At 46.4% G+C, this 11773-nt stretch overlaps 2 protein-coding genes across 4 annotated transcripts in view; one reads left to right on the top strand and one right to left on the bottom strand.

Annotated features, from left to right (window-relative positions):
• Positions 1-873: 873 nt before the first annotated feature.
• On the bottom strand, positions 874-11176 carry CENPX (centromere protein X). 2 transcript variants are annotated; one of them, XM_083598391.1, is made up of 5 exons: positions 10896-11019; positions 4254-4305; positions 4027-4080; positions 3057-3145; positions 874-2859 (listed from the first exon to the last, which is right to left on the bottom strand). In XM_083598391.1, exons 1-5 carry the CDS (start codon positions 10920-10922, stop codon positions 2845-2847), a joined length of 237 nt encoding a protein of 78 aa, XP_083454517.1. In that variant the 5' UTR covers positions 10923-11019; the 3' UTR covers positions 874-2844. The 2 variants fall into 2 exon arrangements, with proteins under 2 accessions (XP_083454517.1, XP_083454516.1); XM_083598390.1 differs by lacking the exon at positions 10896-11019 and adding an exon at positions 11053-11176 and having other exon boundaries at positions 2111-2859.
• Positions 10264-11773, top strand: part of LRRC45 (leucine rich repeat containing 45) — an 18655-nt gene continuing 17145 nt past the window's right edge. Inside the window, exons 1-2 of one of the 2 annotated variants that reach the window (XM_083598362.1) lie at positions 10264-10310; positions 11099-11330. The gene's annotated coding sequence lies outside the window, so the exon portion shown is untranslated. Of the gene's footprint in view, positions 10311-11098; positions 11331-11372; positions 11454-11773 lie in introns of those variants that run through there. The other variant, XM_083598360.1, reaches the window with a different exon arrangement.

Here is an 11773-nt window from a genome sequence, read left to right as displayed (position 1 = left end):
GGATAGCATATTACCATAATCCCCCCTCCCAATTTTTAGCACCAGGTTTGGGCCATAATTTGGATTTTCCCCTTAGAAATTTAAACAGAGACATCCTGTTAAGTCAGTGTGCAAGTGTATGCAGAACAGAGACCTACATGTGTTTTAGTTTAGCTTTGCTGTGGGTACATGTGTGTTTAAACCCATATTAAATGTTCTGTAGTACATTCACACCCATTGCTTAATGGGGGATTAAGCTTTGTGTTTAGTCAAAGCTGCTCAACTCTGGTGATCGGCCTGTTTTATACAATTCAGAGCTATATAGGAAGCAGCTGCCTGGGCCATTTGCTCGTCCAAGGCCTAGACTACATTAAACCAAATGGAAATGGAGAAGATACTTGCAAATTACGGGAAAAGTTAGCCTTTAAGGCTGTTAACACTTTTGACCAGATCATTTTGAGCTCAGTGAGACTTGCTTCTGAGTAGACTAAAAGCAAGGTTTTAGGCCGGTACTTTAAGACACTTCGCTTAACAGATGGCTGTAAAAATTCTGATTGATCAGATACCTTTAACTTCTAGCCTAAGCCCTACAAGTATCCTTAATGTACATGTCAAGAGCAGTGTGGTACACTGGTTAGACTAGTGTGGGTCTGAGAACACACTGGTTCAAATCTGCATTCAACCAGGGTGACTTTGGGCCAGTCGCTATCTCTCAGCCTATCCTACTTTACAGGGTTGTGGTGAGGATACAAATGGAGAAGAACTATGCACATTAGTTCTTGGGGGACACACACAAAACTAAATACTGTCTTTAGTACTGCTCTTAAGCCCACATCCTCTGAAGTAAAGCCCCACCAACTTTAGATTCCCAATAAACGAGCACAAAGGAGTGCATGCATTATCAGTAGTTTGTAGCATACGTTTTATGATGCAACAGAGCGCAACATTGTTTTCATGCTTTGTCACAATTGAGCAAAATAGCTATAAATATTGCACTACCATATTTGTCTAATGCAGACATAGCAAAGAGCTACAAATTCAATTTCTGGTTTAAGGAACCAGGATGGGAAAGAATAGTGCCTAAGAGAACAACTCCCAGGTAGAGTAGACTACATGGACAAATACTTTGACCTGATACAAGGAGCATCCTAGGGTTTAGTGTTAATACGCACTGATAAATCCACTTCTGTTTTTAAAATCTGATGAAGATGAGAATACTGGAAACGCTAAACCATGGTTAAAAGGCTGCTAAAGCAGGGTAACATGTAGCACTCCTAGAATTTGCTGGATTCCTAACAGCTCCTGCCAGAATCGCCACCAGTGGTAAGGGATCATGGGAGTTGTAGACCAGCAAGAGCTTACTCACCCCTCTGCTAAACCATGGTTGAGGCTGACAAAGGCAGAACAGGAGAAAGGGAAGTTGCTTTTGTAACGCTGGTTCCTAATTTATAGGCCATGGGTTTGTAGGAAGACAGCATTATGACAGTTCTGGGAAACGGCAGCATTCCACCTAACCCTCATCCTGTGTTTTTCAGCGTAAACATTACTGGGTATTTCAGAGCCAGCATTCAAAGCCAGCAGTCCTTCGTCCCTGTCATTACCAATACGTAGCAACTGGTACCTTAGAAAAGTCATGCGCGTGCTATACCTATCAGGCAGCATGGCTGCTAACCACTAGCTGACAGTATCATTGCTGCCTTGGTCTTGTTCTGCCTCTTGGCGCACTCCTCTCTATATCCATTCGGAAGTAAGCCCCGTTGAGTTCAATGGGGTGTAGGCCCAGATCTGGGGGAATAGGATTGCAGCCTGTCAGTACCTTGAGTGGCAATTGCTTCTCACTCTGTAGGCCTAGCCTTTATTTTGCAATAGAAAAAAAGCTTCATTAGGCTATGCCCTGCCCCCATGTATACGGTTTACTATTTCACAGCTCTCTTCTCTCCCCCCAGTCCTGCCCCGCTGACACAGAGGGGCTGGGCTGTGCGTGATGTGGGATCCTCACACATGCTGTTTGTTATTCTGCCCCTTTTTGAAAGTTTTTCTTTCGTCCTACAAAGAGGGTGGGGGGGAGGCCAAACGACTCTTTGAAGCTACTTGACTTTCTATGATTAATTGCAACAAGGAGCCCCGCGCGAGGGAGGGAGACTATTTTTGATTTATTGAAGTTTCTTTGTGAGAACAAATTTATAGCAGAGGGAAGCAGCTTCTGAGAGGAATATCAAATGGTTAAAAGGTTCCAAGCCCTCTTTGATGTCATGGCCCCAGTGGAATGCTGGAAAGGATTGAGGGACAAGCACTGTTTATTTATAAAATAAAGATCAGGTACCTGATGCTGGCACAGACCTGGGGCTCGGCTCCTGTTTAAGAACTCAGACAGCAGACAGGCCCGGAGCTGGCCTTTAAATGCCTGCTGAGGTGATGAGAGCCCACGGTGTGGGGAATGCTTCCAGGCATACTCACTCTTTCCACACACCCCTACAGGAAGGCACCTGCTTCTCCCATTGGAAAAGAAAGTGTAGACTCTGCCTGGCTGTGAATCGGAAACAGCAGCAGGCTAGGACGCAGCCTCAGATGGTGAGTGTCACTGACTCCAGGCATCCCATCACAAAGAGGGAGGGGTGGGGGGAGAGAGAAAAGATTCCAGCCCTTAGCAGCCAGCCTTTGACCATCATGGAGTGCCCAGAAAGAGAGATAGCAAACAACCGCAACTGCGCTGGCAAGGAAGGAGAGAGGTGATGAGAATATCGTCCGAGCAAGCAGAATCACGGCGGGGCAGATTCCATTTCAAAGCCTGTCTTCCACTTTGCTCCAGAGGTCAGGCCACGATCTTCCCCCTAGCAGGAATGTGGGCTTTGCCCCATCAGGTTTCTAGAAGTCCAAAAGCTGTAAACATTAAGCGTTTTTAAGTTACTGTGAGCAAAGAGTTCTCCCCAAACTGTTTGGCTGATTTGCCTGAGTTCCAGTTGCCCAGTGAGGATATTACTAACCAGCCAAACATCCCCCCAAAGGAAGGGGATTAAGATGCCTTTGCCCACATCCTTATCCTGTTAATTTAGGAATCCAAGCTGTGCGTTACATACCAGCTGCGGCAGCACTTTTTCCACGTGCTCCACATCCACCCTGGTCAGGTCCTCCGTTTGAGCCTGCCGTGCGGCTCGTGCGGCTGCCTCTGCAAGAAACACACAAGGCAGGCAAGGTGCAACAAGTAGGGACTGGGAAGGGTAACAGAAATGGCCTTTAGGGAGGAACGACATCTGTCAAGTAACAAAAAAGTTACTTTGAGAGGCTTTGCTTGGGAACAAATAAGTCTGCAATTCACAGTATTAATACTGGACTTTCAGCTCAGGAAGTGTTAACTTCTCACCACTCAGCACTTTTTCCTTGCCCAAAATTGTTCTCAACGTTCAGGCAAATTATCCCCAAGCAAAGCATGTGCTACCTTCTGAATGTGCACATGTCCACCTAGCTCCACCTAGCTGCTGAGGCTCCAAACAGTCCTGGTTGGGGAGCCTATGGCCCTCCAGATGCCGCTCAACTCCAATTCCCATCAGCCCCAGTTAGCATAGCCGGTGGCTGCAGATGATGGGATATGTACTCTTGCAACATCTAGAGGGTCCCAAGTTCCCCACCCCTGCAGCAGTTCATGAACTCATTCTGCTGAGAAAGTCCTAAGCTTTATATATCTGATGGAAGCATCATTAAAAATAAGCTTTCAGCATTTAAGCTATTCTGTATCAAGCCTGGAAAATCAAGCTCTATTGCCTGGCTAAAGTGTAAGGTTTCAGGAAGAATCTACTAGTTTCTGATAGAAAGATCAAGGGTTTTCTTTCTTCAGGACTTGGTTTTTGTGCTGAACCAAGATTTAGCTTGTCCTGCTTTCTTCCTTCTAGTATCTCCTGTCGACTAGTACTGAACGAGCAGTGAGGCTACACCTTAAAAGAATAAAGAGTTTTTATAGTCTTCTGATTTTTGCACTAATTTTCGTCCTTCTATGTCATTCATCTGTGACTGCCATTCTATGGAAAAAAGGCACAGTCCTTTACAACTTACCTCGAACGAACACTTTGAGCATTTCTGCCATGAGCAACAGAGCATCACCACTGACTGGAAAGAGGGGAAAAAGTAACCATGAGAAATGCCCAGCCCAGTTATCTGCCCACAACCCAGGAATCATGGTTACCTCTGATATTCCAGGGCATGATCTCTCTACAGAAAAGTTTGGCAAGATTGTGAGCAGGAATTGGCCTCCTTATTGAGACAGAAGGAAAAGCAATTACCTCGTGTTTTGTCATCTTTGAAGTGGAGCTGGAGCAGTTTGTTCACGGTCTCCTGCATGGAAAGGAAATCAGTCAAGGGGTGTTAATGGAGAAAAAGTGAATCTCCCTGTCTTTCCATTTCAAAGAGATATAAAATAGGTAAAGCAATATCTTTTATGAGATCAACTTCTGCCGGTGTAGGAGTACATCAAAAGAAGCTCAGCCAATAAAGTATATTACCTTACCTGTTTTGCATCTCATTCTCTGGGACCAAGAGAGCAACAACTATTGATGCCAATCTTCCATCCCTGGGCAGGGACCACATAACTGGCTCCATCACCCACCATTTCTCTGTTGCTGAGGCCCAAACTTTTTTATTAATCGGCGATAATTCTCCTCCCCACCAAGTGCCTTATTTGTGCTATCTTATTTATTATAGGGGTTTTTAATTCTGCCTTTCTGCTCTGAATACAAGGGTGCCCAAGTTGGCTCTCATCAGGGTAAAAGCAATACATAATCAGAACACAATCTCAAAAAACAGCAGCAGCAGCCAAGAAAACCATACTGGAGATGAAAAAAGGAAAAGAGACACTAAAGTTGGGCCAAAAGCTAGCAAGAAGGTCCTAAACCTGAGGCAGAAGACCAAAAAGCAAGGGGGCTACGTGGCTCTTCCTAGACAGACAGTTCTACAACCTGAGTGCTCCAAACAGAACTGCCCTCTTTTCCTGTTCCCATCCATTGTACCTCAACTGGTGGTAGGACATGCAGAAGGAGCCTCTTCAACCCAGCTCAGTGGCTGGATAGAATTGCATGAGATTAGAATCATGTTAAACAATTTTTAGTTGACTAGTCAGTAACATCCAAATTCACACATGAATTTCTCAGAATAGGTTGCTCACTTGCACCTTCAAAAAGGAAAACTAACATTCACTGCCAGATGGAAAGGCCCTTTTTAGCATTTGCTCTCCTGTTCTGTTAGAACCAGAATAAACTAAAGAAATAAGGTGTATGCCCTTAGCTTACAACCATCCCAATAAAAAAAGATGCCCTTCCATTAATTAACTAGGGTTGCATCCAGTAAAATCATTGAGCTTAAGGCAAGGACTTCTGCATACACAAAGGGTCTTGTTCTCCACATATACAGTGGTACCTTGGGTTAAGAACTTAATTCGTTCTGGAGGTCTGTTCTTAACCTGAAACTGTTCTTAACTTGAGGTACCACTTTCGCTAATGGAGCCTCCTGTTGCTGCTGCGCCAACACGTGATTTCTGTTCTCATCCTGAAGCAAAGTTCTTAACCCGAGGTACTATTTCTGGGTTAGCAGAGTCTGTAACCTGAAGCGTCTGTAACCCGAGGTGCCACTGTAATCCCTCTCCCAACCACCACTGCACCAATCTGCTCTGGAGGTTTGGGGGAGCCCCAGAAAAGATTTATTTTATTTATTTCATATTTCTTCCATCTTTTCCTCTAAGGTAACTTTCAGTTCTTGGTAGAGATGTTACCACATCAAATCCTGTGAAGTGGGATTTACTAATTTTAGCCCTGGCTTTCTGGACTGGTATATAAAGTAGCACTGCACACTAAGAGAAGAAAGATGTATAAAAATGAGAGTCATGAAAAACTATGCATTACAGTGACTTACAGTTTTAGGAATTAAGAATTGCTCAAGAAAGGGACTGGTATGAACGTAAGTACTAACAGAAGCTGCAGTGACTGTCCCCTGAATCACTTCAGATGAGCCAGAAAACTGCATCTTTGTAAAAGCAAATTTAGCAGCTAGGCCACAAGTGAAGAATGTTTGTGGTGTACTGAAGATATAAAAATATTTCAAGGAAAATGCAGTTGTGTTGTATTAACAAAAACAGTATAAGGAAGGCACCAGTGGCAACAACATTATACTGGTTCAGTACTTATTAGGCTTTTCTTTGAAAATTCTGTTTGTTCAGGATACCAGCAAACACTGAACAACAAAATATGACTAAGTGCTTGGAGTACACAGTATGAGAAAGGATGCAGGAACTCTTGGGAAAGAGACTTGAAGAGATATATTAACAATGGCTAAATATCTTAACAAGTTGTCAGACGAAAGGGTGATCTACCAGAGCAGTTAAAGAATAGAGCACCAGCAAAATAGATTGACTGCTATTAATTTATCTCCAAGCATTTTAATCTTGCTTTTCTGTTTTAAAAAGACACTGAAATCACATCTATATAATACAGTGTAAAAGCTATCAGCAAAAGCTTCCTAATTTTAGGAACAGCTGATTAATGGATCAAGTTATTTGTTCTATGGAATTTATGGTAGTTTAAGTAACTTATGAAATAAGTTTTTGGTTCTGGAGGCGAGTTCAAAATATCTTTTTCAACTCATGATTAAATCAGTATTACCCAACCTGATTCTCTCTAGCTGTTGCTGACTACAATTCCCATAATCCCTATTGGGTGTTTCCACTAGGGCTGATATGAGTTGGGATCCAAAACATCTGGAGGACAACAGGTTTGGGAAGGGTTAATTAAAATGTCAAACTCTTTCTTCATCCAAATGGAAAATACTAGCTTGATTAATGTATTGTAAGAAAGCCCTATCCAACACCCCTATGAGGGACTGGCTGTTAAGATAAAATAATAATGACAAATAAGATCTAGGCAGGACTGTGCAGAAATGGCTGTAATCAGGATGCTGGTTGCCAAAACTGGATTTAAAAAAGTGCCCCCCCCCCGATTCTGTTACAAAGGATTTCTAATGATAATTTCATTTTATAAGCGGTTAATCAGCCGTCTGAGCCTTAACTCCGTACCAGAGTCAGGAACATGGCGGCATGCCTTAAAGCAAGTCAGACCATTGCTTTGTCTAGCTCAATATTGTCTGTGCCAGGTATGAAGAACCTCTGACACTCCAGATGCTGCCGTACTACAATTCCCATCAGCTCCAAGAAACGACCAATGGCCAGGGATCATGGGAGTTGTAGTTCAGCAGCGTGTGGAGGCCAAAGCTTCCCCACATCTGGTTGACACTGATGGGAAGTGGCTCTCCAGGATTTCAGACAAAGGTCTTTTCCGACCCTAGCTGGAATTGCTGGGAACTGAACTAGAGATGCTATGCCACTGACTACAATCTTTCCTCTAAATCTTTTGAAATCAAAGGGTTTGAGCGTGCCTAACTCAGCATAACATCTAGATTAGTATATAAAGAATCCTTTGCACAAGAAGGAACAGCTTACGGATTTTATCATGTGGGCCTGCTAGAAAATAAAATACAAAATTAACTAGGCTGTAGCGCTACCTGCTGCATATATCTGGAAGTGCTCTGGAGAGTTTCACCAGTTTAGCATATTCCATTAAGAGGGTGAGTAGGAAAGGGACTGAAAGTCTGCCAATATCATGATGGCATTCTACAAAGCTATGGCACGTGGAATGCTAGCTATAATTCTGGTTGCCTTGTGTGATCAAAGGACTGAATCAACTACCTTATGAAGAAAAGTTGCATTTGGGGCTTCTTAGTTTTGAAAGAGTGAGTATTTGGGGGGATGACATGACAAAGGGGCATACAATGATGCAATGTGGAGAAAATGAAGCTTTTCTCCCTCCTTCCTCTTAATTGAACTCATGAGCCAATCCAATGAAACTGAATGTTGGAAGGTTCAGGACAGGCAAAAGGGAGTTCTTCACACAGCACATATGGAATTTGCTCCCACAAAATGTAGTGATGTCTACCAATGTGGATGGATTTAGAAGGAAGATTAGTCAAATTCACAGGGGATATCATGACTACCAGCCATGACTAAATTCACTATCAAAGGCTGTAGGTGTTTGAACGGCATTTACTGGGAATCAAAAGTTGGGAGAGTGCTGTTGCACTCAAGTCTTGCTTGCGGGCTTCCCATCAGCATTTGGTTGGCCATTTGGAACAGGGTTCTAGATTATATGTGCCTTTGGTCTGATCTAACAGGACTCTTCTTATGCTCTTACCATGAAAGTGTGAAAGTGCATTTAAAACATTTTTACCATATTCTTTGGCCAAAAAGTCCCCCAGGGCAGCTTACAAGGGTCAGTCTTATTACAGGATGAATGGAGAGACATCTGCTCTGATCTCCCAAAAGTTATGGTTCGGTTGTAGTACACCTGCTTTGCAATCAGAAGGTCCCAAGTTCAGAAGCCAGCCTGGAAGCATTTTAACTCTTCCTATTCCTTTCCTTTCCCCTCTTCTGAAATTTAAGTTTGCCCACGTTTGACTTCATGGGCAGGATTCCGCATTCTTGTATGTTTAATTTGATAGGGCCGTGGTCTCTTTTCCCAATCAGTTCAACATCATTTACATCTTGCAACAGGTCCTGGGCTACCACTCAGGTTTCTAGCTGTAATCCTAACTACTACTGTGGTCTGGAGGGGCTGAACAAAGTGGCAGGACCAACACTGCACCCACAGCTCTGTCACCATCACCAGGCGGGATGCTGGAGCAAGGAAGTACCGTATTTTTCGCTCTATAGGGCGCACTTTTTCCCCTTCAAAAATGAAGGGGAAATGTGTGTGCGTCCTATGGAGCGAAGACGCCATAGCCCTGCGACCCTCTCCCGGCTGGAGAGGTGACGTGCGGCTATGGCAGGAGCCTCCATAGCCGCGAGTCACCTCTCCACCCGGGAGAGCGTGCGCGCAGTGGCGTAGCGTGGGGGGTGCAGGGGGGGCGGGCCGCACCGGGCGCAACATCTGGGGATAGGGCAAATCCATGGGTTAGGGGGCGCAAATCCACGGGTTAGGGGGCGCAAATCCACGGGTTAGGGGGCGCAAATTACTTGCCTTGCCCCGGGTGCTGACAACCCACGCTACGCCACTGCGTGCGCGGGGCTAAAGCAACCCCCCGCGACCCTCTCCCGGCTGGAGAGGTGACGCGCGCCTATGGCAGGAACCTCCATAGCCGCGCGTCACCTCTCCAGCCGGGAGAGCGCGCGCGGGGCTAAAGAAGCCCCCCGCGACCCTCTCCCGGCTGGAGAGGTGACGCGCGCCTATGGCAGGAGCCTCCATAGGCGCGCGTCACCTCTCCACCCGGGAGACCGCGCGCGGGGCTAAAGCAGCCCCCCGCGACCCTCTCCCGGCTGGAGAGGTGACGCGCGCCTATGGCAGGAGCCTCCATAGGCGCGCGTCACCTCTCCACCCGGGAGAGCACGCGCGGGGCTAAAGCAGCCCCCCGCGACCCTCTCCCAGCTGGAGAAGTGACGCATGACTATGGCAGCAGCCTCTCCGCTGCGCCTTTCCGCTGCTCCCTGACCTGCTCTTTGGGGCTGGTGGTGGGCTTCCCCCCGCCAGCCCCAAAGAGCAGGTCGAAAGGAACCTGAAGCCTGGAGAGCGAGAGGGGTCGGTGCGCACCGACCCCTCTCGCTCTCCAGGCTTCCAAGGTAGCCGCCTGAATGCACCTTAAACGGCACCTTGTTTTAGAGCGGGAAAACAAGAGGGGGAAAATTCTCCCACTCTCTGCGCAGCGCCTCCTGCCACTTCGCTGAAGGGGCGCTGGGCAGAGAGCGGAATAATTTTTTTCCCTTGTTCTCCCCCCTCTAAAACAAGGTGCGTCCTATTGTCCGGTGCGTCCTATGGTGCGAAAAATACGGTAAGTGTATCACAGCAGCAGCCTGCAGCTGGTGCAGCAATAAGGCCTGATGCCACAACACAGCATTACTGGGACAAGCTTGGGATCCAACAGCACATCTGACAGGGTGAAGGGGAGCTCCCTACTTGTGGCGTGACGCCGGTATCTCCCTGCAGGCAGCAGGGCTGGGCAGAGGGATACCTCTGCCCAATTCAACCCCCTCTCCAGCCTGTTGTGAAGGGGATTTAGATTGTTCTGCAATTCCAGGGTCATTCCCATTTATTTGTTTTTTTCTCCAACAGTTTCATGGCGCAGTCATTTACATACGTTTTGCTTTGTCACTGCCTGAACGTGAGTTCACCTAAGCAACTTGAAGGCAGCTGAAGTTACCCATTATTACAACATCCATTATTACAATTATTTTCACACTCCCAGCCCTCAGATTTCTATAGCAAACGAAGGCCATTACAAAATGACCTGCAGACAGACATAATATTATGGTGGGTAGGCAGCCCTGGCTAACTTACAAATTCGGACGCCAGGGGCAAAAAAATCCCTCAAGCAAGGAGGGGGGGCCCAATGGATAGGGCTTAAACACTACCAATTCATGTCTCTCCCCAACACCACTTTATAGTGGAACCTCCTTGGTCCTTCCCCAACCCCATTCCACATCCAACGCCTACCATTTAAGGAAACCACCCCAGCTTCTGAGCACCCATCATCATCTGATTCTCCAGAAGAAGATTAAGCCCAACTCTTGCAGTCTTGAATTGGCCAAGCTGCTCTATCTATCCACTATTCTTTAGTGCCCCCAAAACTACATAAGACCCTTCCTCTAAACCTGTGTTTCCCAAACTTGGGTCTCCAGCTGCTGTTGGTTTTTTTGATTACAACTCCCATCATCCCTAGCTAGCAAGTCAGGGATGGTGGGAATTGTAGTCCAAAAGCAGATGGAGACCCAAGTTTGGGAAACGCTGGGAGTCTAAACCAAGAGCCCTCCCAAGACACAGGTCTTCCCTGAGGGAACCTCTTTAGGCTTCACAGCAGGATTTGCAGAACTTGACAAGCCACTGAAACAACTTAACACAGAAACCTTCCCAAGTTCCTGCCATAACAGTTTAGCGCGTGTCTGTAAACTCTGAACTCTCAGGGGTCCCGTTCACACACACCCTTTAACCGCTACCCATCACTTTCCAAGGTGAATTCCCTCCTGGCCCCCTGCTCCCCCGCCCCCGTCCTGACCTTTTTGAAGCCTTTCGCGCCTTCTTCCCTCTTCTCCATTTCAAAGAGGACCCGCCCTCTTGACTCTCCTCCTCAATCACTGCCCAGAGGCGGCGCCGGAAGTCCCGAGGGCTCAAGGCATCGCGCAATGCATGCTGGAAGATGTAGTCGGTCTGAAGTCGGCTCCGGCTCGCGATTTCATCCCACTTCCGGTGGCAGAAGAGGCCTCCTTGGCCGAGAATTGTGGGAGTTGTAGTTGACTCTTCCCTCCGTCTCTTGCGTTGTGTTCTCTTGACTCAGTAAGTAATCCAAGGTAGAGACCTGAACGGGAAGCCCGGCCTGGGGACCTGGGGGTAGGCCAGGATCTGAAGGCAAAGCGATATAAGAGGGAGAAAATAGGCGGTGTAAGAGCCGCAGCTCGAGTAAGTTCAGACAGGAAGGGTGGTTTTCTTGCTCATTTGGTAGTGGAAGTGGTATTTTTTGCCCTCATTGCCACGTGCGCCTGCTCCTGTGCTCCACTGCCATAGCTGATTCTGCTCACATCTCTACTGCTCGTAGTAACCATGTTCAGAATAAACTAGTAGCTAGTAGGATAGATTGCAAATGCATTTTCCACCAGCCCTACAGGATCATAATTCTAAAGCCTATACTTGGAATTAAATTTATATCAGTAGGAATTACTTTTTAAAAAATAATTACGTCCCATTAAGTTCAGTAAGACTTCCTCTCTTGTACATTTGTG

Source organism: Podarcis filfolensis (assembly GCF_964270895.1).
Source record: "Podarcis filfolensis genome assembly, chromosome: 2".
In the NCBI taxonomy this organism is placed as follows: Eukaryota; Metazoa; Chordata; class Lepidosauria; order Squamata; family Lacertidae; genus Podarcis; species Podarcis filfolensis.
This window is presented reverse-complemented; position numbering and strand designations above follow the sequence as displayed.

Excerpts from the sequence above, each read along its gene's own strand:
- CENPX (XM_083598390.1), bottom strand. The coding sequence starts at position 11,091 with ATGGAGAAGAGGGAAGAAGGCGCGAAAGGCTTCAAAAAG. Across the intron at positions 4,306-11,052 it reads GCGCGAAAGGCTTCAAAAAG|GAGACCGTGAACAAACTGCT; the intron begins GTCAGGACGGGG and ends CTTTCCATGCAG. Across the intron at positions 4,081-4,253 it reads CAAAGATGACAAAACACGAG|TCAGTGGTGATGCTCTGTTG; the intron begins GTAATTGCTTTT and ends CCCTCTTTCCAG.